The sequence below is a fragment of the Larus michahellis genome, chromosome 23 (assembly GCF_964199755.1).
Source record: "Larus michahellis chromosome 23, bLarMic1.1, whole genome shotgun sequence".
Lineage (NCBI taxonomy): Eukaryota > Metazoa > Chordata > Aves > Charadriiformes > Laridae > Larus > Larus michahellis.
This window is the reverse complement of record NC_133918.1, coordinates 4,666,797-4,691,139: the sequence shown is the minus strand read 5'-3', so window position 1 is coordinate 4,691,139 and position 24,343 is coordinate 4,666,797. Positions and strand designations below refer to the sequence as shown.

The following is a 24,343-nucleotide window of genomic DNA, read 5'->3' as shown; positions in this document are numbered from 1 at the left end:
CCAGGAGGCTGCGAGGAGCCCTGGGGGTGGGCTGCCGGAGGGAGCATCCGACCGGCGAAGCCACCGGCACACCGTGGTCCCAGCGCCGGGGTCAGGGGTTTGGCGGAGCCCCGGCAGCGTCCCCACGGCGGGGCCGGGGGGAGCCGGTGGGGGGGGGGGGGGTGACTCACCGTTATTTGCAGCTCAGGAAGGAAAAGGCAGTAGCTGAGAATGGATTCGGGACCGACACCATCCCGACCATCGCAGACACTTCCCGGTCCCCAGGGACGGCAGCGCAGCCAGAAGGGCAGGAAACAGCCAGCGGCTCGGGGTCAGCGCCCGGCTCGGCCCCACACCTCGCCCCCCCGCCCCGAGCTGGGCATCCTGCAGAGCTGGGGGGGGGTCCCAGGCAGAGCCGGCCCCTCCGCCTCGGCCCTGGTGGGATGGGGACATGGTGACAATGGTGGTGGCTGGGATCCAAATGGGGTCCGGCTCAGCCCAGACAAGGGGGGGGGGGCCATCCTGCATCCCAGACCCCCCATCTGTGGTCTTGGGCACCGAGGGTCCGATAGACAGCATCCCCCCTCCCTCCAGTGCCTGCCATGGTGCTGCCCACACCCGATGTGACCCCTTTTCCCTGCACTGAGGGTCTCCCTCCACGTCCCCAGCCTGTCCCCAAGCCACCTCCCACCCCCTGGGCTCCCCCCTCAGCCCGGCGTGGGGTGCAGGAGACCCCAGACGTGGACTGGGATGGGGGAGATGGCTGCAGACCCACGGCTCTTTCCATCCGTGCCCGGCTGGGCTGGTGGCAGTGACAGTGGCACGCTGGCCGTCCTCGCACAGGGCCGGGGCCACCCGTGCTCCACGTGCTCAGCCGAGGCTCCCTCGGCAGCCTGGGGACTTGGGGGGGGGGCAGTCCCGCGGGCAGGCACGGAGACACCTGGAGTCGCCCCTTGCTCCCCTCCACGGCCGCTCTCTGCCCAGCGGAGACGTGCCCAGTGGGGGACAGAGCCCAGGAGGGGCTCCCCGCGGCAGGACGGTGGCTCTGTGGGGTGACAGCACCCAGGTTCCCCGCGGGTGGCTTCGCCCCACGGCCCCGCGTCACCCACCCCAGCCCTCTGCCACCCTACCTGGCCGCATCCTTCCCCTGCCTGCAAGGTGCAGGAGAGCAGACGTGGAGCATCACTCCCTGCGTGCCACCGGCCTGGCGAGCGGCGGGGACCGGCGGGGACCTGCGTGTCACCGTCCCACCACGAGGACACGGCGCCAGGACCAACCCGGGGTGGCCGGTGCATGGATCCTCCATCACCGCCCCCCCCCAGCGAGCGCCGGTGGCCGCAGCCCACCCTGACAAGCCCCCAGGACGCACTCCATGGGCATCCCCGCTGCCCGCCGTGCCGGGGGGCTATTTTGGGGTGAAAAACCTGTCCCGGGGGAACGCCGAATCCCGCCAGAGGGTGTGGGGGGGGGGGAGCAGGGTCCCAGGCTTTGCCCCCGTCCGTTAGCAACTAGGAACAATAGTCATCGCACCAAACAGAAGCTGCGTCGTGATAACCCGGCGGGTCCGAGGCATCCGGAGAGGCAGGAAGGAGCCCAGCAGAAGGAAATATTAAATAGAGCAATATAAACACGGCGGTGGGAGCCAGCTCCGCCCCGGCGCGGCCCCGTTGAAAGGGGCTGCCGTGGGGCGGGGAGGGGGGGAAAACGCTCAGAGCGTCGGCGGGATGGAGAAGAGCAGCTTCGCCATGGCCAAGTTTGGTCTGGAGGCCAAGGAGGCCATGCCCAAGCGGGACTGCGGTTTTTACGTGAAGTACATCTTCCTCTTCACCTCCCTCATCCAGTTCCTCATCATCCTGGGGCTGGTGCTCTTCATGGTGTACGGCAACGCGCAGGCGGGCACCGACACGCACCTCCGGCTGCTGGAGGCGCAGATGCAGGACCGCTACAACAAGATCATCACCCTCAGCGGGAGGAACCTCAACCTCACCCGCACCCTCAACGCCACCCTCAAGGAGAAGCAGGGGCTGCAGGTCCTCGCCCAGAAGGTGCAGCGGGACCTGGATAAGTGCAACAGCACCCAGGCTCCCAACGCCCTCCCCAAGGTGAGCCCCCCCCTGCCCCGCAGTCACCCACCCACCCACGGGTGCCGCAAGGAGCCGGGATCTCGCTTCGGCCCCGCAAGCTTCAGCGGGGATGGATGAGGATGGCGGGGGCGGAGGGGCTGAGCCTGCTGGCGATGCCCATGTGCCCCTCCCGCCCCCCAGCCTTGGGCAGAGTGTGGGGGGGTCTCAATTCTGGCATCCCGGAGGCAGCCGCTGGCTGAAGGGCTTCCAATCTCTCAGCCCCCCCCCCACCTCATCCTCATCCTCGCCAGCCCCCGGCGCTCTTCACCACCACCCAGGGGGTGCGAGACGATGCTGGGGGGGGGGGGGGGGGGGGGGGTGTCCTTGCAGGACATTCTGACCCCCCCGCCTTCCTCTTCTTCCCCCCACCTCAGCTGCAGGAGATGATGAAGATCATCTTCTACCAGACGACGAAGCTGGACGAGTGCCACATGACCATCAGCCTCATCAACGCCAGCTGCAGCGGTAAGGGACACCCCTCGCCTCCCCCCCCCCAGCCCCAGCTGCCCCCACCCCCACCCCCCCCCCCACCCCGGGGACCCCCAGCACCCCTCTGGGACCTGCTACAGCCTGTGCAGGGGGCTTGCCCCCTCCCCGGGCCAGGCAGGGGCTGTCACCCCGAGACGTGGGGTGGGAGTTGGGGGGGGGGGCGACACCGTGCACCCCAACCCTGTGCGTGTGTCCCCCCCCAACTCTGGCAGCCGACAAGGCGCTGCTGCGGAGCCAGCTGGACCAGACAGCCCTGGCCAAGAAGGAACTGGAGGAAAACTGCCGCAAAGCGGGTGCCACCCTGAGCAAAGTCACCCAGGAGCACGAGAACTGCCAGCGGGACCTGCTCACCACCAGGACCCTCTGCGACACCACCAAAACCAACCTGCAGCTGCTGAAAGACGAGTGCAGGACCCTGCGGTCCGACATGAGCTACTCCTTCCAGCGCATCAAGGAGATGGTCGGCCCCTACAGCTGCAGCACCGTCCTCGACCAGCTCAACCGCTTGACGCAGCGGACGGAGGAGCTTTTCCTCTGGCAGCAGGAACGGGAGACCAAGTACGTGGGGAAAAGCGTCTGCGACATGACCCTGCACCAGTGTCACCTCAACTGCTCCCGGGAGAAGCACGAGCTGGAGAGGCGGCTGCAGGACGCCGAGAAACAGGTCAAGGGCGGGCAGGAGGAGAAGAAGAAGCTGCTGGCGGAGAAGGAGCAGCTGGGCAAGGAGCTGGAGGAGAAGGGCAAAGCGGCCGCACAGGCCGGGTACTTCAAGGAGCAGTTCAACATCTGCATGGGCTCCAAGGTGAGGGAGCCGCGGGGACGTCCCCGAGAACCCCCCCCCCCGCCCCGTGGCCATGGGTCCACAAAGCCGTGGACAGCTTTCTTTTGCGCGAGCATCTTTCTGTCGGGCTTCTGCCAACGCACCTTTGCGCGTGCGTTTTCTCTTCCACGTACCTTTTTTTCTTCTGCGTATGCGTTTTCTTTTCCACGTACGTTTTTGTTTTGTTTTTTTTTTTTTTTTTTTTTATAGAATCACGGAATGGTTTGGGTTGGAAGGGACCTTAAAGATCATCCAGTTCCAACCTCCCTGCCCTGGGCAGGGACACCTCCCACCAGACCAGGCTGCTCAAATGCGTTTTCTTTCGCACGAGCATCTTTCTTTCGCACGAGCATCTTTTCTTTTGCAAACACGCCTCCTTCCGCCCCCCCGGGCAGGACCAAGCCCCCTGCAGCCCCCTGGGACCCCCTCGGCCCAGCGGTGCCGGCGCTGACCGTCCCCATCCCTGTCCCCTCTCCTCCGCAGATGAACGCCTTCTTCGACGTCACGGGCTCGCGGGTGCCGGGGGGCGGCGGGCGGCTGGGACCCTTCACCAGCACCGGCTCCTACGCGGATGCTCTGAGGTACCAGGGCATCTTCGGGAACATGGGTGAGTCCTGGGGGGGGATATCACCGTGGGACCGTGTCCCCCCCTGTCACACCGGGGGCCACCGTCCCCCGCAGCACGGCTCAGCCCCCGCTGCTCCATCCCACCAGGGAAAATCAACACGGAGGAGATCCAGCGGTCGGTGCAGAAGATCATGGAGCAGTACACGTCCACCCTGAAGAACCCCAGGTGAGGGGGGGACGGTGCGGGAACCCACCAGGCTTGGGGGTGGGATGGGGAGGGTAGAGGGGGCTGGGGGCGAGCAGTACTGGTGCTGGGGGCCTGATCCTGCCCTCTCTGCAGCGGCTAACGGCCGAGGAGCGCACGGAACGGCGGCGAGGGGCAGGAGGACAAGCCCAGGAGGCGCTTCTCGCGGCATGGATGGCAAACCCCGATGGGGAGCGAGCGGCCGGCACCACCGCCGTCCTCCCCCTGCCCCGGGGGGGGGGTGGCTACCAGCATGGCGGGAGCCAGAGCCACCCTCTCCTGTCCCCTTCCCCGAGCCCCCTGCGCTCGATCCCTCCTGCATGCTTGCCTCCCCTCCACATGTACCCTTGGAGATGGGGCGGTCGGCAGCTGTAAATACAGCCGGCTCTGAGCACCGACGCAGCTCGCCACACGTGTGTCTAGACGCCGATGCTGGGGGCGGAGGGAACACACAGGCCACGGCCGGGATGGGGAGTGGGAACATCCCGTCCCGGCTTCACGAGCGCCTTTCGGGGTGGGAAGCCCTTGGCCACCGAGGCCTCTCGCAGGCCGGGGCGGGGGCCCGGGGCGCAGCAGCAGGCGCAGGATGCGCCGAGCGCCATGATTAATCGCCGGCTGCCACTCGCTGATAAATGGCCACCCTTCCCACTCCTTCCTGTTGAAAGAGCCTTTCCTGCCTGCCGGGCTGCCCGCACGCCAGTCCCTCGGCGGCGGCACGTAAGCGTCCCCACCACGTCCCCATCTCCGCCCCCAGGTCCCATTCGGGTCCCCCCAACCCGCATCCCTCCCCGGATACGGGCAACCCCACGCTCCCGCCACTGCCCGAAGATGGGGACATTGCGGGGTCCCCCCGTCCCTGCCCACCCCGGGGGTGATGGAGGGGGCTCCCCCTCTGTCCCAATGGCCCCCGCACAGCCCGGCTGGAAGAGGATTTCATGGAGCTCCGCTATAACTAACCCCGGAGCACCAGGCGCTTCCAGAGCCTGGGAGCCCCAGCTGGGGGGGTGGGAGAGCAGGGGGGGTCCCTAGGGCGCACCCATCGGTGGGGGTGCAGAGCCCATAAGCTGACAGGGGGGTGCAAGAGCCGGGGGGATGCTATGGCTCCCCAGGCTGGGGGTGTCCCCAAGACCCCCACGCTGTGTCCCCAGGGCTGGGGGTGCAAGGATGGACCCGCCGGGATGCCGAGCCCCACATCCCCCGTGCCACAGGGTGGAGGGGGACGCCCCAGGGGGGAAGCCCGGGGTGGCTTTTCCCTTCCAGCCGCTCCAGCTCCTTGTTTGTTCTCCTGGCCAGGAAACGGGGCCTCTCCCAGTGGTTTTTTTTTTTCCCATGTCTGGGGCTCGGGACACGCTCCCCCCGGCCAGGAAAACACGGCAGCCCGGCCCGGGGATCAGGGAGGGGGAAGGACACCAGAGCCACCAAAGGCACCACAGTTTAATGCCAGCATGGAGCCACAAGCCCCCCTCGCCCCCAGTCCTCAGCGCTGGTGGCACTGCACAGCCCGGGGTGGGGGGTGGGGGGGTGGCGGCAACCTTCACTTGCCAACGCAGAAGTCCCTGAAGATGATGTCGAGGACGTCCTCGGCGCCCACGTGGCCGGTGATGCGGCCAAGGTGCCGCCGCGCCAGTCGCAGCCGCTCGGCCGCCAGCCCCAGGTCGCGCCGGCGCTCCCGGCCGTAGCGTGCCAGCGCCGCCGCGCAGTCGCCAAGGTGGAGGCTGTGCCGGCTCTGCGTCACGCTGGGCGAGCCGGCCAGTGGGTCTCCGCACCTTGTATGGGGAAGGGGGAGGAAAAACCAGCCTGGAGCAACCCCCCCTGAGAGCAGGGATGGGGCGGCTGGTGTCGTCGTCCCGTCCCCGTCCCCCCCCCCACGGTGTCCCCCGCACTCACAGCCGCGCCAGCTGCCGCGCCAGCAGCTCCAGGAGGTGGTCCAGCCCCTCGCCCGTCTTGCAGGAGAGGAGGGTGGCGGGGGGCAGGGGGTCTCCGTGGGCGCAGGCGTCACGCAGGGCCCCCCCGCCCCCCCGCAGGAGGTCGGCCTTGTTGAGCACCAGGATGCAGGGGGTGGCGGTAGCGGGGGGCAGCAGGGAGCCCAGGGCAGCCCCCAGCCCGGCCGGCTCGGGGGGCACCGCCGCGGCGTCCAGCACGGCCAGCACCAGGTCCGCTTGCTGCAGCCTACCGGCGGGGACAGGGGGGGACAGGGTAAGGCAAAGGGACGCATCCCCCCACCTCCGAGCCCCTGCGATGGTGGGGGGACCCCCAGCACGGCCCCCACCGCCCCCCCACCCCACCCCAGCCTCACCGGTCCCGCGCGCGGCTGACCCCCTCCTGCTCGACGGGGTCGGTGGCATCGCGGAGCCCGGCCGTGTCGCTCAGCACCAGGGGGTAACCACCCACGTTCAGGGCCACCTCCACCACGTCCCGCGTCGTCCCCGCCACCGGTGACACGATGGCTGCCGGACGCCGGCCTGGGGTGGGGACACACACACACACGGCACAGGGGATGATGCTGGGGACCCCCCCTGCTACGTAGCATCGGGGACAGTGGCTCCCAGCCCCCGGGGAGGGGGGACACTCGTCCAGGCTGCGAGCCCCCGCCCCACTCCCCCCTCCGCACCCCACTCACACAGCAGGTTGAGCAGGCTGCTCTTGCCCACATTGGGGGGGCCGGCGATGACGGCGTGGACCCCCCCGCGGAGCAGCTCCCCACGGCGCCCGTCTTGCAGGTGGGCACCGATCTCCTGCTCCAGCGCCCGCACGGTGGCATCCACTGCGGGGAGAGACACGGCAGAGGGGGGGGAACACGACAGCATGGACGGGGTGTCCCAGCCCCCCCACTCGCCGCCCCCCCCCGCCAGCCCTCACCTTGGGACAAGACCTCTTCCTCCACGTTGTCATCCTCGCTGAAGTCGATGTAGGCTTCAAGGTGGGCGAGAGCCTGGGGGGCCAGCGGAGGGGTCGGCGGGGCTAGCCCAGCCCCGTGGCCCCAAGCCACCACGACCCAGCGGAGGAGCCCAGGTGGCCGGATCCCAGCCCGCCCCCCCGCCATCCTTACCTGGGTGAGGGTCTGGCTCCAGCGCTGGTAGAGCCGGCCCAGCTCGCCCTCCATCTGCCGCAGCGCCTGCCGCCGCTGGGCCTCCGTCTCCGCCCGGATCAGGTCCCCCAGCCCCTCGGCCGCCGTCAGGTCCAGCTTCCCGCGGCGGAAGGCTCGGCGCGTGAACTCCCCGGGCTCGGCGGGACGTAGCCCGGGCAAGCGTCCTGCCAGCCCCCCCGGATCAGCCCCCCTCCCCGAGGAGCTCCGGCAGTAACCCCGGGGGGCAGGACCCGAGGGGAGGGTGGGGAAGGGTCGGGGGGAGCCTCACCCAGCGCCCGCAGCACCCCGCTCACCACCGCCGGCCCGCCGTGCACGTGCAGCTCGGCGCAGTCCTCCCCGGTGAAGCTCTGGGGACCTGCCGAGACGGGGGACGGCTGAGCCCACCGCCGCCAGCCCCCCCCCCCCAGCACACCCCATCCCTTCCCCGCCCGCAGCAGCATGCATCCTTCACCCCACAGGGGATTTTGGGGGGCTCGGGAGAGACACCACCCCCCCCCGCCCCCGGCGGTGCTGCAGCTCTACAGGATGGGTGCGAGGGGCCAGTGTTGAGCTGGGACCGTCCCCACTGGCATCCGCGTTCGGCTGGTGCCGGGGAAGCTGAGAGGGGCTGTGTCAGGCACCGAGACCCCCATGTAGGGCACAAAGACCCCTCACCAGGCACTGACACCCCCTCCATAGGGCACCGAGACCCCCCCACAGGGCACCAAAACCTCTCACCAGGCATTGAGACCCACCCCCCCCACAGGGCACCGAGACCCCTCAACAAGGGATTGAGACTCCCCCACCATAGGGCACCGAGACCCCTCATGAGGCACTGAGACCCCCCCATAGGGCACCGAGACCCCTCACCAGGCATTGAGACCCCCCCCCCACAGGGCACCAAAACCCCTCACAAGGGATTGAGACCCCCCCCCACAGGGCACCAAGACCTCTCACGAGGCACCGAGACCCCCCCATAGGGCACCGAGACGACCCCATAGGGCACCGAGACCCCTCACCAGGCATCAAGACCCCCCCACAGGGCACCGAGACCCCTCACCAGGCATCAAGACCCCCCCATAGGGCACCGCGACCCGATGCCCAGCCCACCTGCGAACCAGACGACGAGGCCACGGTCGAGGGTCTCGGCGGTGTCGGGGTCGCGGATGCGCCGCAGGGTCAGGACGCGGGGCGGGGGCAGCTCGGGGGGGCCGGTGAGGCTCTGCAGGGCCCCGCGGCTGCCCGGCCCGCTGGTGCGGATGACGGCCACCCCGCACCGCCCGTGGCCCGAGGAGAGGGCAAAGATGGTGTCCCCCCACGCCGCCGAGCACAGGCCCCGCGCCCACCTGCGAAGGGGCAGGCAGCCCGGAGAGGGGGTGCAGAGGTGTGGGGGGTGCCCTATCCACACCCCCCAGGTGGGGCAGAGAGGGTGCAGGGATGTACCCCCCCCATTCAGCCCGCAGGACCCCTCCCCGTGCACCCCGCAGACCCGAGGGGGCTCCCACTCCGTGCAGACCCCTTCCTATGCCCCCCCCCCCCCCACCCCCGCCAAGATGCTCGGGTGCACCCCCTCCTTCTGCAGCCCCCCACCCCAGCTTGGGGGTGCACCCATCTCCCCCCTGAAGCCCCCCCAGTCCTGAAGGTGCAGCCCCCTCTGTGCGCAGCCCCCTCCCCACGCGCACCCCTCCGCTTTAGGGTGCATCCCCCACCCCATACAACCCCCCCCCCCCGCCCAGGCACCAGGGCGCACCCCCCTTTCCCTGTGCACCCCCGCCACCCCCCATGATGGTGCACTCCCTCCCTGCGCACCCCCACCTCCAGGTGCTCCCCCTTCCCATGCACCCCCCTCCCCAGGTGCACCCCCTCCCCATGCACCCCCTCCTCTAGGTGCATCCCCTCCCCAGGTGCTTCCCCTTCCCCAGGTGCACCCCCTCCCCATGCACCCCCTTCTCTAGGTGCACCCCCTCCCCACGAACCCCCTTCCCCAGGTGCACCCCCTCTCCATGCGCCCCCTCCCCACGCACCCCCCCTACACCGCGGTACCTCCAGCCCCAGGCGCATCCCCTCCCGTGCACCCCCTCCTCAAGCCGCCCCCTCCAAAAAGGTGCCCCCCACCCCGGGAACCCCCTCCCCAAGGTGCCCCCACCTGCGTCCCGCCGCGCTCAGCGCCCTGCGCAGCGCCATCAGCCCCCCGCCGCGGCCTCAGCGCAGGCGCCTGGCCCCGCCCACCCGCGGGCGCCGATTGGCCGGAGCGCCGGCGAAGGGCGGGCCTTTATGCCTGCAATCGCACTTCTGATTGGTCAGTCGCCCAGGCACGACGCCGCGACGTCTGAGGCTGCGCTGGAGTCCATTGCTTCCGCCCGGCGTGGGGCACGGCCGTGCCCGGGCGTCCCTGCCCGTGTCCCCCCCGGGGGTCCCGGCCCGTCCCCGCCGGGGGGATCAGTGCTGCTGGGCTGCAGCCCCCCCGCCCCGGTCCCCCCGAGGCTCTGCACACCCGCTTCCCCCCCTTGGGGTGCTGCCCCAGCGGGGTGCGGGGGTGCAGCGGCTGGGGGGGACCCCCAGATATTGCGGTGCAGCCCTGCGGGTGTGGGACCGGACATCCGACACCCCCGGCTGCACCCTAAATATAACCCCCAGCGCCGCAGGACCCTGAGCTGGGGGGTCCCCGTGTCCCGAGCTGGGGGGGCAGCACCCCCATGGCACCCCGCTGGGGGGGTTCCCTTGTCCCCACTGCGACACAGGCTGTCCAGGAGCGCTTGGGCTTTTCGGGTACCCCTGCTCACCCTGGTTGGGGGGGGGTCCCTGCGCTGGGCACCCCCGCACCCCGAGGCTGCTCCGCAAGCAGCCAAGCCGGAGCTGCCCTTCCCCGGGGAGCCCCCACCGCGTCCCGGGGGTCTCAGTCCCGCCATGGGGGCCGAGACTGACCTGGGGGGTGAGGGGTTCCCCCAAACCGTGTGCCGAGGGGGGAGTCCCCCCCCGCAGCCCCCGCTCCATGAACCAGAGAAATTTTCCCCAAGTAGCATCACGGTGTGGTACCCACTCCCCATCCCACCCTCTATCCCATTCCCCATCCCACTGCCCACCCCATTCCCTGTCCCCCTCCCCATCCCGCACCCCGTCCCTGCGCGGGGTGGGGGGACCCCATCCCTGTCCCCATCCCATCCCCTCCTGCTCATGGACCATGTCCTGGGCTGGGGGGGGAGAACCAGTTGGTGCGCTGGGACTGGGGTGTGGGCAGCCGGAACAATGGGGTCCCCCTGCCCTGGGGGTCTCCTATGGGGTCCCCCCTGCTCTGGGGGGGGGTGTCTCCTCTCATGGTCCCCAAAATCTCGGCCCGGTTTGCAGTGGGTTTGGGTGGGCTGGGGCCCGGGGAGGGCTGCGGGCCGCTGCAGTGGTGGGGGCCGGGGGGGAACAGCGGGGACGGCCATGCAGACAAAGGCGCTGGAGCAGGGAGGAGCGAGCAGCAGCATGGCCGGGATGCAGGCAGGGATGCAGGCAGGGATGCTGGAATCCCCGGGGTGCTGGCAGAGACGCTGGAATCCCTGGGATGCAGGCAGGGATACAGGCAGGGATACAGGCAGGGATGCTGGAACTCCCAAGTTGCAGGCAGGGATGCTAGAATCCCTGGGATGCTGTCAGGGATGCAGGCAGGGATGCAGGCAGGGATGCTGGAATCCCCAGGATGCAGGCAGGGACACTGGAATCCCCAGGATGCAGGCAGGGATGCAGGCAGGGATGCTGGAATCCCCAGGATGCAGGCAGGGATGCAGGCAGGGATGCTGGAATCCCTGGGATGCTGGAGACCCATCAACACCTCCTCCTCTGCTAAATCCCTGCGGACACCCCCAAACCCCCCCAGCCCCCCTCCATGGGCCAGGGACGAGGGACGGGAACCCAGAGGAGGAGCCACAGCAGAGACCATCAGCTCTGGGGACGGGGCGGCGGGTGTCTCTGGGGGGGCTTCGGGGTCCTCGGGTGCACACACACAGCCCTGCACCCCCCCGCAGACCCCCCACACCCACTCCCCACCCTGGGGTGCAGAAGCTTTTCCTTGTGCCCCCTCCCCTTGCCCCCCGGTTCTGAGCAGCTCAGCCTTCCTCTCCCCCCGGCAGCTAGACACTCCCCAACGGGCATCCCGGGGGGTCAAGGGGGGGTTTCAGGCTCTGCTGGACCCCCTGGATGGGGGGGAGCACCCTGTGTCCAGCCAAGACATGGCCGGTGGCCAGGCCTGGCCTGGGCGATGCGCCAGCCTGTGTGTCCCCCCCCATCCAGCTGGCGACAGGCAGATGCCAGCGGGGGGGGACGGCTCCTTGTGGCACCCTTCATCCGTGCTGGCACCCAGCCCCTGCCCCAAAATAGCCGCGGGCGTGCACGGAGCTGGGGGGGGGGCGGCGAGGGGGGACCTGGCACAGGGGTGTCACCCCCCCACCCCAATGCCCACACTGCTGGGGGGCGCATGGAGGGGGGGCTGTGCCTGGCCCTAGAACCCCGGGGGGGGGTGTGGGGAGGGTGTGGGGAGGGGGTGTGGGGAGGGGGTGTGGGGGGGTCCCCCCCAGTGAATGGGGCCAGGTTGGGAGGGGATGGGGGGGCCGCTCCCAAAAGGTCAGGGAAGCAGCGTGCAGCTCCGCTCGGGTTACCGGCCTGCCCCCCCCCCCGGAGCTCCAGGGAACGGCCTGACCCGCGGCGCTGGGCACCGGGCCGGGCCGGGGGGGCACGGGGGGGCGGGAGGGGGCGGGGGGGGGATGCGGGGGACGTGGGGCAGCCCCGGGAGGGGGTGCGGAGAGAGATGCTGGGATGTGGGGCAGTCCAGGGGGGGATGCTGGGGATGTGGGGAAGCTTCGGGGGGGGGCAAGGATGCTGGGGACCTGAGGCAGATTCGGAAGGAGGGGGGGTGATGCTGGGATGTGGGGCAGCCCAGGGTGGGGCTGGCGGGGTGTTGGGGGGGGATGCTGTGACCGGGATGCTCCGTAACCCCCCCCCCCCCTTCCCTGCCTGGGGGGGGCCGCCGCCCGCAGGACCACCCCACGGGGCGCGGCCGGACACGCGTGGCCGGTGCGACCGGCGCTGGCGGGGCGTGGGGGGGGGCCGGCGACCGAGCAGACAATTAAAGGGGCCGGGAGCGCCGCGCTCCGCTCCGCCGCCTTTGTCCCTCCTCCAGCCCGGCGGCGGCGGCGGCGGCGGCGGCACCGGCGGCTCGGGAGGCACCGGCGGCACCGGCCCCGAGCCCGGAGCCGCGGCGGCGGCCCCCATGCACCGGCCCCCGCCGCCCAGCCGCCGCCGAGCCCCGCACCATGCCCGAGCCGCCGGTGGCAACGCAGGACGGCGACCGGCCCCGGCGGGCCGCGGCTGGCGAGGAACGAACGGAACCGGCGGCCCCCACCGGCGTCCTGGGTAAGGTGGCACCGGTGGGAAAGCGGGGGGGAGAAAGGCCCCCGCCGCCGGGGTCGGGTCGGGGCTGCGGGCGGCGGCTGCGGGGGGGTTGCGGGGGCGGGGGGGGGGCAGCTCCCTGCGGCTCGCTGCGGATGTCGGCGGGGCTCGGCCGGGATGCGGCTCCCCGGGGAGGCGGCGAGGTGGGGGGGGGCCGTGGCCCCGCTGGGGCTCTGAGCACCCCACCGGAGGGCTCCCTGCACCCCCCCAACGACAGCTCTGTGCCCCCCCACCGGGGGGTCCCGTCCCCGCGCCCCGGGGGGGGGGGGGGGGGATATGGTCCTCCGGGGATCGTGGCTGTGCGTCCGTCCCCTCCCCGGGACTGGTCCGTGCCCCCCCGCCGGGATGGGGTCCACCCACAGGTCGGTGTCCCCGAGGACGTGGCCGTGACCTCCCCAGCACCGCACACCTCCCACTGTCACCTCCAGGCCATGCAGCCCCCCGGGAAGGTCTGCTTGCCCCCCCCCAGGACAGGCCCATGCCCCCCCCCCGCACCCCACTCCCCCCAGACCACCTCCGTGCTCCCCAGGGCCCCGCTGGGGCGGAGCTGGGCAGCGGGTGCAGGACGGGGGCTTTGGGTTGGGGTCCCCCGGCTGGGGTTGGGGTCCCCCCCCGCATGGCCCTGGGGGCGGGTGACGTCCCCACGGTCGTGGCCATGGCCGGGTTGGGGTCCCCCGGCCGAGGCAGCGCAGGCAGGGCCTGCTGCCCGCCGTGCAGCCGAGCGCGACTCCTGCCTGCGGGAGGGTGACCCATTTTGCGTCCCCCTCCCCGGGGACGGTGGGTGGCATCGCCGCTCCCCCACATGCCTCCTTGCCCGGCGGCCACGGGCTCCGCTCGGCGGTGGGGCAGTGCCGTGCCCGTCCCCGGCACGCTGCAGCTCCCGTGACCTTATCCCGGGGAGCCAAGGTGAGCGGCACAGCCTCGGCACGCCGGGGGGAGCGGGCAGCCGCGGGGATAAGGGGGGGGGACACAGGGCTCGGGATGGGATGCCAGGGGGGGGCTCCATCCCCGCTCACCGCCGGCGGACCCCGCGTGCCGGTTCGGCTGCTGGGAGGGGGCCGGGGGCCGCTGTCGCTGGCAGCGGGATGAGGACCCTGTGGCTGGAGTGGGGCGAAGGCAGGCTCCGGTCCCCCCCCCTCCCCATGCCCAGCCAAAACGGGGGGGGCAGGAGCGGCACTGGAGACCCCGCTGTGCCTCCCCCGCGTCTTTTCCCTTGACCTTGGGCAGGAAAAACCCTCCTGCACCCAGAGCCTCGGGGCGGGCACCCACCCGCCATCCCCCTGCTGCCTCCCCTGCTGCCCGGCTGGGCCCCCCCCGGTGCCCCCACCCCGCTGCCCGGCTGGGTTACACCGTTCCCGGTGGGGCCTAAATAATTCAGGGTGGGTGAGCTCACCCTGCCGGCATCGGCGAGCTGCCCGGCGAGCGCGGCCGAGCCCCCGCCACCAGCACCGCCAGTCCCGAGGCTGAGGTGCGGGATGTGGCCCCCCGGCGGGGGGGGGGACAGGATCGGCCCCGCTCTGGGGGCGGCTGGCTGGCAGCCCGGTGCCAGCCCCGGCTTTCGCCCACGGTGCCAGGACAGGGCGGCCTTTCAGAGCCCGGCGCCGCGGCCCCTTCCCGACGGCAGCTCAGGCGATGAGTTTGTCAGTTCTCAGCCTGGTTGGCGGGTTGGGGGGGCTGCTCTGCTCCCCCCCAGCCCAGGGTGTTCCGGGGGTGCCGGGAGCCGGCGTGCATCCCCTGGGATGAGCTGCCGGAGCAGGTTTGGCGTTTCCTGTTTTTCGGGGACGGCAGGTCCTGGTGTGAGCGGCGTTTCCGGGGCCCCGGGACCTTCCCAGCCCTGGGGCAGCTGGAGCGGCCGTGACGTCCCCTGGGCGTCCGTCCTCCCGCCCCGTCCTGGCTCTGCCACCCTGGCTTAGGAGGGGAAACTGAGGCAGGGAGGTGGCTGGACACGCTGCCAGTGTGGGGCAGGGAGAAACGGGGTCCCACAGGGGGAGCCCCCCCCTCCCAGCACCATCGGGGACCCCCATCCTGCTCTCCCTGCCGGCTCCGGGCAGCGTTTTGGGATGCGCCTTGTCCCCGTCCTCCCCGGGAGGTGCGATGGGGACGCTGGGCATGGGGACGGCGTGTCCCCATGGCGTGGGCACCCCGCAGCAGGACAGGGACCATGTCCCTGCGCTGGGCCCCGTCAGGGGGTGACAAGGGGACCCTGGGGACCGTCCCCATCCCGCCTCGCAGCGGCGGCGGCACGGGGCCTCCCCGGGTTTCCATGGAGACCGGCTGCTTTTTCGCTCTCCCCATTTTTCCTGCGGTTTCCCATCTCCCGGAGCCGCGGCCCTGCTGGATCCCGGCCCCGCCGAGGGGCTGCGGGCAGAGGTGAGCGGTGGTGGTGGTGGGGGGTGCCTGGGGGGCACCCAGGGGCACCCTGCGGCAGCCGGCACCCCAGGGGTGCCAGGACATGCCACCGGCTCCTCCCCGGCAGCTGTCAGGGCCTTTTTGGGCACCCTGAGCTGCCGAAGGAGAAACCCGAGCCGCGGCCAGCGTCACCAGGAGCGGGGCCGTGACCCACTGCCATGGCCACTGCTGGGGACAGCCACCGCCGGCGACACGCCGGGGTTCCCCGCACCCACCCCACGCGCCGGCAGCTGAGTCGTCGGTGCTTCGGGGTCTCGTGGCGTGGGTGGGAGGATGGGCGCAGGGCTGCGGGTGGGGGGGGATGCTCCGTGGGGTCCCGCGGCTGCTCACCCCCTCCCTCCTTCCATCCCTCCCTGCGGCAGATAAGCTCTTTGGGAAGCGGCTGCTCCAGGCCGGGCGCTACATCATGTCCCACAAAGCCTGGATGAAGACGGTGCCCACGGAAAACTGCGACGTGCTCATGACCTTCCCGGGTAGGGAGACGCCCGCGGTGGCCGGGGCCGGGTGTGGAGCACCGGGATGGCGGTGGGGGGCTGCGGCGGGGATGGGGGGGCGTGGGGAGGGATGGGGACCGGGGTGGGCTGTGCTGGGAGACGCGGACGCCCCCGGTCCCCGCCGCGGTGCTGACCGGTGTCGTCCAGACACCACCGATGACCACACGCTGCTCTGGCTCCTGAACCACATCCGCCTCGGCATCCCCGAGCTCATCGTCCAGGTCCGGCACCACAAGCACACCCGCGTCTACGCCTTCTTCGTCACCGCCACCTACGAGAGGTAGGGTCCCGGCCGCCCCCCCCAGCCCCTGCCGCGGCCCCCGCCGTGGCCCCAGCTGCGTCCCCTCTCCCTGCAGTTTGCTGCGTGGGGCCGATGAGATCGGGCTGCGGAAGCCAGTGAAAGCCGAGTTCGGTGGCGGGATGCGGAGCTTCTCCTGCGAGGAGGACTACATCTACGAGAACATCGAGAACGAGCTTTACTTCTTCACCTCTCAGGTGGGATGATGAGGGATGTGGGGATGCTGGGCAGGGATGCAGGGATGTGGGGATGCAGGGATGTGGGGATGCAGGGTAATGGGGATGCTGGGTTGCAGGAATACAGGGATGTGGGGATGCTGGGCAGGGATGTGGGGATACAGGGATGTGAGGACGCAGGGCAGGGATGCAGGGATACAGGAGTGTGGGGATGCTGGGCGGGGATGTGGGGCAGGGATGTGGGGATGTGGGGCAGGGATGCGGGGATACAGGGATGTGAGGACGCAGGGAGGGGATGCGGGGATGCAGGGCTGTGGGGATGTGGGGATACAGGGGTGCGGGGATGTGGGGCAGGGATGCAGGGCCATGGGGCAGAGAAGGCAGGTCCTCTCCCCCTCCCTAAGCGAATAAGGGGACCAGGGGTCCCCAGCCCAGCTGGGCACCGATCCAGCCGTCCCCCAAGCTGGGGACAACGCGGGTGCGGGGGGGAGGGGACGGGAGAGGGGCAGGGGCTGGGGACGCAGGTGTGGCAGGAGAGGGGCCGGGCGGTGGGACCATCGCCGGGGGCTCAACCCCGCTGCGGTGCCGCAGGAACGGCAAAACATCATCAGGTACTGGCTGGAGAACCTGCGCGCCAAGCAGGGCGAGTCGCTGCACAACATCCACTTCCTCGAGGGGCAGCCCATCAGTGAGTACGGCACGGCACGGCACGGCACGGCACGGCACTGCCACCCCACTGCCCCGCTCCCTCTGCCCAGCCTGTCCCCAAGCCGTGCCGTGGGGGTCCCTGCAGGACACAAGCCCAGCAAGGGTCCCTTGTCACCCCGCGTCCCTGTCCCCGGGGCCGGTGGGTGCGCGGTGGCCACGCCACGTGGTGGCCGTGCAGTGCCAGGGTTGGGCACTGAGCCCCGATGTGCCACCGTCCCCCCCAAACCCGTCCCCCGCACTGTCCCTGTCCCAAAACCCCCCGCGCCAGGGTCATCTGGGGACACGTTTGGCAGTGTCCCCGCGGTCCCGTCCCTCACCCCGTGTCCCCACGGCGCAGTCCCGGAGCTGGCGGCCCGCGGCGTCATCCAGCAGGTCTTCCCCCTGCACGAGCAGAGGATCCTCAAGCGGCTGATGAAGTCCTGGGTGCAGGCGGTCTGCGAGGCCCAGCCGCTGGGTAAGGTGCCGGGGAGGAGAGGGGGGTGGTGGCATGGGGGGGAGGTTTGGGGGTCCTGGCCCCTCCCCCTCCGCCCCCCTTACACCCGCTTGGGCCCCCGCAGATGAGATCTGCGACTACTTCGGGGTGAAAATCGCCATGTATTTCGCCTGGCTGGGCTTCTACACCTCGGCCATGGTGTACCCCGCCGTCTTCGGCTCCATCCTCTACACCTTCACCGAGAGCGACCAGGTGAGAGGGGGCGGGAAATGGGGTAAATCCCCGCGTTTGGGGGCCGTGGGGGGTTTTTTTCCATCCCTCCTTGCTCCGGGCTTTCCCTATGATGCTTTAATGCTGCGGAGCTGGGAGGGTCCCGATCCCACGGTGGCGGGGCCGGGGCAGCACCGTGCGGCTTCCCCAGGGCTATGGTGGGGGGTTGGGGGGTGTGTCGGGGACAGGAGGGGACCGACCCCGGTGCAGTTGGTGCCATCCGTCCCGCAGACCAGCCAGGACATCTGCTGCGTGGTCTTCGCCATCTTCAACGTCATCTGGTCCACCCTCTTCCTCGAGGAGTGGAAGCGCCGTGGGGCCGAGTTCGCCTACAAGTGGGGGACGTTGGACACCCCGGCCGAATCCATCGAGGAGCCCCGGCCCCAGTTCCGGGTGAGCCCCGGGGGGGAGGCGTTCCCATGCCTGTGGAGGGGGTCCCCGGGGCTGGGTGTTCCCCCCATCCCCGCCGCCACCGACCCCAACGAGCCACCCAGGCTCAGCGCAGAGAACCGGCACCTTCACAGCACCCGACGGGGGGGTCTGCGCTGGGGTCACGGAGGGATTCCGTGGGGCTCCCCGCCGTGGGGAGGGTGACACGCTGCCGTGTGGCGCCCCCCGCCCCGTCCCCATTAGGGCATTAAGAGAATCAGCCCCGTGACCAGCGCGGAGGAGTTTTATTACCCGCCGTGGAAGCGCCTGCTCTTCCAGTGCCTGGTCAGCCTCCCCGTCTGCCTCGCCTGCCTCTCCTTCGTCTTCCTCCTCATGCTGGGCTGCTTCCAGCTCCAGGTGGGTGCTCATCCCGCCCGCGCCCGCCGGGCTGCCGGCCCCCCACCCCGTGACGCTGACCCCCCTCCCCGTCCCCCTCCCCGCAGGAGTTCGTGCTGAGCATCCAGGAGCTGCCCCGCATCATCCGTTTCCTCCCCAAAATCGTCCTGGCCGTCATCGTCACCGCCTGCGACGAGGTTTACAAGAAGATCGCCTACTGGCTGAACGATATGGGTGCGCGGGGGGGGGGGGCACTGGGGGTGCACCCGGCAGGGTTGGGAGCTGGGACCACCCCACCCCACCCCCGAGCGCCCCCCCTGAACCCCCCCCCCCTCCCCGGCTGCTTTGCAGAGAACTACCGCCTGCAGAGTGCCTACGAGAAACACCTCATCATCAAAATCGTCCTGGTGAGGGGGGACACACGGAGGGGACGGGGGGGGGGACACGCGGAGGGGCTGGGGAGACACTGAGGTGTCGGGGGGGGACGACACGGAGGGGCTGGGGGAGACATGGAGAGGTCAGGGGGGACACGGAGGGGCTGGGGGGACACACGGAGGGGCTGGGGGACATGGAGTGGCCGGGGGGGGGACACGGAGGGGTCAGAGGGAAATGGAGGGGTCGGGGAGACATGGAGGAGCTGGGGGACACGGGGGGGTCAGAGGAGACACAGAGGGGTCAGGGGGACATGTAGGAGTTGGGGACACATGGAGGGGCTGGGGGGGACACAGAGAAGCTGGGGAACACGGAGGGGTCAGGGGAACGTGTAGGAACGGGGGACACACGGAGGGGCTGGGGGACACAGAGGAGCTGGGGGGACACAGAGGGGTTGGGGGGGATGTGTAGGGGTCGGGAGAACATGTAGGAGTTGGGGACACATGGAGGGGCTGGGGGGGACACAGAGGAGCTGGGGGGACACGGAGGGGTCAGGGGAACGTGTAGGAGCGGGGGACACATGGAGGGGCTTGGGGACACACGGAGGGGCCGGGGGGACACGGAGGGGTCGGGGGGGGATGCGTAGGGGTCAGGAGAACATGTAGGAGTTGGGGACACATGGAGGGGCTGGGGGGGACACAGAGGAGCTGGGGGGACACGGAGGGGTCAGAGGAGACACGGAGTGGTCAGGGGGACATGTAGGAGCTGGGGGGACACAGAGGAGCTGGGGGACACAGAGGTGTCGGGGGGGACACGGAGGGGTCCGGGGTGGATCCCAGCGGCTGCCCCACATTCACACACATCCCCCCCCCCCCCCTCCCCGCCGTTTTCCCCCCCAGTTTCAGTTTGTAAATTCATACCTGAGTCTTTTCTACATCGGTTTCTACCTCAAAGACATGGAGCGGCTGAAGGAGGTAAGGGGCCGTGCCCGGGGGCGGCGGGGCCGGCCTGAGCCCCCCCCCCGCCCTCTCCCCAGCATCGCCCAGACGGACAGACGGATGTCCTCGACCCACCCCTGCCATCGTGTCCCGTCCCATCTCCCCCAACACCCTACACACACCACACCCCCCCCAAAAAACCGGGGGGCCGGTGTCCCCGCACGCCCCCGCCGCGGTCCCTGGCTGCCGGCCGGAGGCTGCGCCGGGTCCCCAGCTCCCGCCGCCGCTCACGGCCTCTCTCTGTCTGTCTGTCTGTCTGTTCTTCTGTCCCTTCCGCAGCTCCTGCTCATCTTCTCTCTCTCCCAAAGCCTCGTGCGTCAGCTCAAAGAGGCTCTCCTTCCCTTCATCCTCCTCCACCTCCACCTCTCCCTCATCTTCTTTAAGGGCCTCCTGGGCTTTTGCTGGAGACTGGGAGTATCCAAAGTAGGAGCGGGGAGGGGGTAAGGGGAGGCGGGGGGCGGGGGGGGTCGGGCATCCCCCCAACACCCCAACCCTTCACATCCCACCCCAGGACGCCCGCCGCCCCCGGGAGGGACACGGGTGTCCCCAGCCCCGGCTGGCGGTGGCACACAGGACCCCAGCGCCGCTGAGGTCCCATCCCATCTGTCGTCACCAACGCGGGGGGGGGGTGTGTGGGTGTCACAGAGTGGGGGGACACCGGGCTTGGGTGTCCTGCTCGCCTACGGGGAGGAGCGGGGACCCCCCGGGGGGCAGGCGAGGTGGGGATGCAGGGACACACAGAGCCCGCCCCAGGTGCTGTGTCCCCAAACCCTGGGCTGCAGCGTGGCCACGCCGTGTGTCCCCACACGGATGCTGGCCACGCTGCTCCTCACCCGAGGTGCCGTGTCCCCCCTCCCCGGGTGACAGCGTGGCCCTCTGCACAGATACTGGCCACGCTGCTCACCACCCGAGGTGCCGTGTCCCCAAACCTGGGTGACAGTGAGCCCCCTGTGTGGCCCCACACGGATGCTGGCCACGCTGCTTGCCACCTGAGGTGCTGTGTCCCCAAACCCTGGGTGACAGCGTGCCCCCCGCGTGTCCCCACATGGATGTTGGCCACGCTGCTCATCACCCGAGGTGCTGTGTCCCCCCTCCCCGGGTGACAGTGTGGCCCCCATGTCCCCCCACACAGATACTGGCCCCGCTGCTCATCGCCCAAGGTGCTGTGTGTCCCCAGACCCCGGGTGACAGCGTGTCCCCCCCCACAGATGCTGGCCACGCTGCTCATCACCCGAGGTGCTGTGTGTCCCCAGACCCCGGGTGACAGCGTGTCCCCCCCCACAGATGCTGGCCACGCTGCTCATCACCCGCCAGTTCCTGCAGAACGTCAGGGAGGTGTCGCAGCCCCACCTGTACCGGCGGCTGCGCCGGGGGGACCTCAACCTCCGCAGCCTCCGCCAGCTCGCCCACGCCGTCCTCCGCCTGCTCGCCTCCCACCGCCGCCCCCCGGCCCCCCCCGAGGGGCTGCGAGGGGAGAAGAAGTGTCTGAACGGCGGGTGCGGGGTGCCGGAGGAAGAGGAGGAGGAGGAAGAGCGGCGGGAGTCGGACTCGGAGGAGGAGAGCGCCCTGGATTGCGGGCTGAAGCTGAAGAAGGTGAGCTTCATCGAGAAGGCGGAGCGGCGCGGCGGGGAGCCCGGCGGCCCCGAGGACGAGAGCTTCCTGGAGGAGGGCAGCCCCACCATGGTGGAGAAGGGCATGGACCCCGCCTCCGTCTTCGAGCTGTGCGAGGATGAGGAGGAGGCCGAAGGTCCCCCCGGCAGCCCGGTCAAGGCGGCGGAGCCGGCGGTGGTGGTCCCGCGGGCAGGCGGCCGGAGGAGGCGGGCGGCTGAGAGCCGGGAGGAGGAGGAGGGTGAGGAGGAAGGGCGGAAACGCAACCGGGCGTCGTGGATCGACCCGCCGGAGGAGGACTACTCCACGCAGCTGACGCAGGCGGAGGTGGAGAGCTGCATGAAGAAGTACGAGGTGAGCGACCCACGGTGGGCACGGGGACGGTGGCGTGCGGTGGTGCCCCCCTTCCCCGGCCCCATGGCAACGTGCTCTTCCTCCTCTTCTTCCTCCCCAGGACACCTTCCAGGACTATCAGGAGATGTTCATCCAGTTCGGCTACGTGGTGCTCTTCTCCTCCGCCTTCCCCCTGGCCGCCATGTGCGCCCTGGTCAACAACGTCATCGAGATCCGCAGCGACGCCTTCAAGCTGTGCACGGGGCTGCAGCGTCCCTTCGGCCAGCGGGTCGAGAGCATCGGCCAGTGGCAGGTGGGCTGGGGGGGGCGGGGGAAGGGGGGGCTGGCGGGGGTCCCGGCTGGCCGGGGGCTCATCCCCGGCTCCGTCGCTCTTGCAGAAGGTGATGGAGGCCATGGGCGTCCTGGCCATCGTGGTCAACTGCTACCTGATCGCCCAGTGCGGGCAGCTCCAGCGTCTCTTCCCCTGGCTCAGCCCCGAGGGAGCCATCATCTCCGTGGTGGTGCTGGAGGTACGGGGCTCGTGCCCGCTGCCAGCTGTTATTGTAGGGTCTCCCGGGGGGGTGACGAGGCGGCGTCTCGCCTCACACAGCCAAGGGCTCCCCTCCCCCTTCCCCTCCACCGACGGAGCCTCCAAACCCTCCGCCGCAACCCCAGGCGGCTCCCTGCGGGCAGCGGGTGCTGCCAGGCAATGCAATGGCGGGGGGGGGGGGGGGGGGGGCATGCCAGAACCCCCCCAGGGCGTTATTGTAGGGTCTCTGGGGTCCCCCGTCCCTCGCAGGGTGCATTTCGGGAGGGGGCGGCGGTGCCCGCGGGGCAGGGACGGGGATGCTCAGCCCGGACCCCCGTGCCTCCCGCAGCACTTCGCCCTCTTCCTGAAGTACATCATCCAAGTGGCCATTCCCGACATCCCCGCCTGGGTGGCCGAGGAGATGGCCAAGCTGGAGTACCAGCGCCGCGAGGCCTTCAAGGTAGGCGATGCCGGGCTGGGACCCTCCTCGGGACCCAGCGTGGAGCCGGGACCACCCCCCTCCCCTCCCCGCTGCCCGTGGGGTGTCCCCGAGGTGTCCCCGGGGCTGACGGGCTCCCCGTCGACAGAAGCACGAGCGGCAGGCGCAGCACCACTTCCAGCAGCAGCAGCGGCGCAAGCGGGAGGAGGAGGAGAGGCAGCGGCACGCCGAGTACCAGGCCCGCAAGGAACGCGAGTCCAGCCGCGACGAGGCCAAGCCCGAGGCCGCCGGGCAGGACCCGGCCCACGAGAAGAGCCAGAGCAAAGGGAAGGGCTCCGGGGGTTCCTCGCACGGCTCCGACAAGCCCAAGCGCCCCAGCTCCCTGCTGGCCACCAACAACGTGATGAAGCTGAAGCAGATCATCCCGTTGCAGGGCAAGTTCCTCTCCGGGGGGGCCGGGGCCGGCAGCACGGCCACCGCCAGGTCCCCCCAGTCCCCCACCGGCAGCGAGAACAAGCTCCCCGGCTTCCTCAGCTTCAAGTTCCTCAAATCCCCCGAGACTAAGCGGGACGCGGGGACCGAGAAGGTCCAGTCACCCACCAAGCCATTCAATCCCGGCAAGCTCTTCAACTTCGGCAAGTCCGAAGGGGCCGGGGGCAACGGCGCCGCGGCCACCGCCTCCCCCCAACCCCGGCCCGGCCCCTCGGCGGACACGGGCGAGCGGCCGGTCCCCAGCAAGTCCCATCTCAACGGAGCGCCGGAGGAGGGTGGCCGAGAGGAGCCGGAGAGCCGGGCGGAGGAGGAGAGCGGGGGCTATAAACTCTAACCGGAGCTTGGGGGGGAGCGGGGCTGCCCCCTCCCCTCGCCGGGCAGCCGGGGACATCGTCACCCTCTCGCCTCCCCTCGCCGTCCCCCGCCGCGGGGAGCGCAGGGCTGGGCTGAGCCCGCCGGGGGCCAGCACTGGCCCCTCGCTCTGCACCCTCCCCCCTCTGCCACGTCCCCTCGCGTCCCTCCAGCCCCTCCGCTGGCACCCGCCGCCATCCCGACCCCAGCGCCGGCAGGGATCCTGCACCAAGGACACCGGAACGAAGCGCCGTCGGCCATGGCCTCGGATGGAGCATCCCGATGGGTTTCCATCCTCCGTCCCTCCGCACGCTCACGCTCCGTGCCACGAGCCCAGCGTCCTGCGCCCGCCGCCCTGAGAAGCCGGCACAGGGAGATGCTGCGGCCCAGCCAGAGGGGAGCTCGGTGCTGCCAGATCCACCCGGAACAGCCACCGCGCTTGGCACCACATCTCCAATGGCGGAGGGACAACGCAACTGCGGGAATGGCGGCGAGAGGAGCCCGATTCACCCGTGCCTACAGCCCCTGCCGTACAGCCATCGCCGGGGTCCTGCCGGCACCGGGGGCCCTGCTCCGTCCCGCTCCAGGCAGCCTCCGCTGGGATTCCTTCCCAGCACCGGGACGTTTTCCTGCCCGAAGCCCGGACGGCCGGGAGGGAGGGGGGTGAGCGGTGAGCGCCGGCCACCTGGATTCCCAATGCATGGGCAGCGTTTCTTGCACTAAAACCGAAACAAAACCCACCGCGAGCGACTCTCTCCCCTTCTTCCTCCGAGGGCTCGAGGCGGCGAGAGCTGGCACCGGTGCCGCGGTGGGCAGAGCCCGGCCAGCTGCGGGCAACGTCCCCAGCGACTGCAACGCGAGCCGGGACGGTCCCTTCCCCTCTCCGCTTTCTTATTTCGTGGAATTATTTCGCAATAAGGCACACGCTGGAGCCCAGGAGAAGGACCGGGGT

The 24,343-nt window shown here is 70.6% G+C and overlaps 3 protein-coding genes across 10 annotated transcripts; 2 read left to right on the top strand and 1 right to left on the bottom strand.

Moving 5' to 3' along the window:
• Positions 1-1,574: 1,574 nt before the first annotated feature.
• On the top strand, positions 1,575-4,620 carry PLVAP (plasmalemma vesicle associated protein). Its single transcript, XM_074566033.1, has 6 exons — positions 1,575-2,081; positions 2,477-2,567; positions 2,804-3,393; positions 3,895-4,018; positions 4,126-4,204; positions 4,319-4,620. Exons 1-6 carry the CDS (start codon positions 1,704-1,706, stop codon positions 4,323-4,325), a joined length of 1,269 nt encoding a protein of 422 aa, XP_074422134.1. The 5' UTR covers positions 1,575-1,703; the 3' UTR covers positions 4,326-4,620.
• Positions 4,621-5,638: 1,018 nt separating this feature from the next.
• Positions 5,639-9,522, bottom strand: GTPBP3 (GTP binding protein 3, mitochondrial). Its single transcript, XM_074566032.1, has 9 exons — positions 9,436-9,522; positions 8,400-8,635; positions 7,579-7,665; positions 7,272-7,474; positions 7,082-7,154; positions 6,843-6,986; positions 6,519-6,684; positions 6,110-6,391; positions 5,639-5,988 (listed from the first exon to the last, which is right to left on the bottom strand). The coding sequence occupies exons 1-9, from the start codon at positions 9,471-9,473 to the stop codon at positions 5,757-5,759; spliced, it is 1,461 nt and encodes a 486-aa protein (XP_074422133.1). The 5' UTR covers positions 9,474-9,522; the 3' UTR covers positions 5,639-5,756.
• Positions 9,523-12,324: 2,802 nt separating this feature from the next.
• ANO8 (anoctamin 8) lies at positions 12,325-24,342 on the top strand. 8 transcript variants are annotated; one of them, XM_074566029.1, is made up of 18 exons: positions 12,325-12,680; positions 15,488-15,598; positions 15,767-15,899; positions 15,976-16,114; positions 16,685-16,781; positions 17,139-17,255; positions 17,359-17,486; positions 17,715-17,897; positions 18,138-18,290; positions 18,377-18,503; positions 18,621-18,676; positions 19,541-19,615; positions 19,919-20,062; positions 20,924-21,601; positions 21,702-21,893; positions 21,979-22,110; positions 22,459-22,569; positions 22,697-24,342. In XM_074566029.1, the coding sequence occupies exons 1-18, from the start codon at positions 12,581-12,583 to the stop codon at positions 23,372-23,374; spliced, it is 3,354 nt and encodes a 1,117-aa protein (XP_074422130.1). In that variant the 5' UTR covers positions 12,325-12,580; the 3' UTR covers positions 23,375-24,342. The 8 variants fall into 8 exon arrangements, with proteins under 8 accessions (XP_074422130.1, XP_074422131.1, XP_074422129.1 ...); XM_074566030.1 differs by having other exon boundaries at positions 12,328-12,680; positions 17,736-17,897; XM_074566025.1 differs by lacking the exon at positions 12,325-12,680 and adding an exon at positions 14,684-15,086 and having other exon boundaries at positions 20,024-20,062.
• The last annotated feature ends 1 nt before the right edge of the window (position 24,343 follows it).

What these genes read in the sequence shown, in the direction of transcription:
- PLVAP (XM_074566033.1), top strand. Translation starts at nt 1,704, where the DNA reads ATGGAGAAGAGCAGCTTCGCCATGGCCAAGTTTGGTCTGGAGGCCAAG. An exon ending in ACATCTGCATGGGCTCCAAG is followed by an intron (nt 3,394 to 3,894) that starts GTGAGGGAGCCG and finishes TCTCCTCCGCAG; the next exon opens with ATGAACGCCTTCTTCGACGT. An exon ending in GGGCATCTTCGGGAACATGG is followed by an intron (nt 4,019 to 4,125) that starts GTGAGTCCTGGG and finishes CCATCCCACCAG; the next exon opens with GGAAAATCAACACGGAGGAG.
- ANO8 (XM_074566023.1), top strand. Translation starts at nt 14,777, where the DNA reads ATGCGCCTTGTCCCCGTCCTCCCCGGGAGGTGCGATGGGGACGCTGGG. An exon ending in GTCACCGCCACCTACGAGAG is followed by an intron (nt 15,900 to 15,975) that starts GTAGGGTCCCGG and finishes CTCTCCCTGCAG; the next exon opens with TTTGCTGCGTGGGGCCGATG. An exon ending in AGCCCCGGCCCCAGTTCCGG is followed by an intron (nt 17,898 to 18,137) that starts GTGAGCCCCGGG and finishes CGTCCCCATTAG; the next exon opens with GGCATTAAGAGAATCAGCCC.
- GTPBP3 (XM_074566032.1), bottom strand. Translation starts at nt 9,473, where the DNA reads ATGGCGCTGCGCAGGGCGCTGAGCGCGGCGGGACGCAG. An exon ending in CAGCCTGCTCAACCTGCTGT is followed by an intron (nt 6,685 to 6,842) that starts GTGAGTGGGGTG and finishes TCCCCACCCCAG; the next exon opens with GCCGGCGTCCGGCAGCCATC. An exon ending in GTCAGCCGCGCGCGGGACCG is followed by an intron (nt 6,392 to 6,518) that starts GTGAGGCTGGGG and finishes CCCCGCCGGTAG; the next exon opens with GCTGCAGCAAGCGGACCTGG.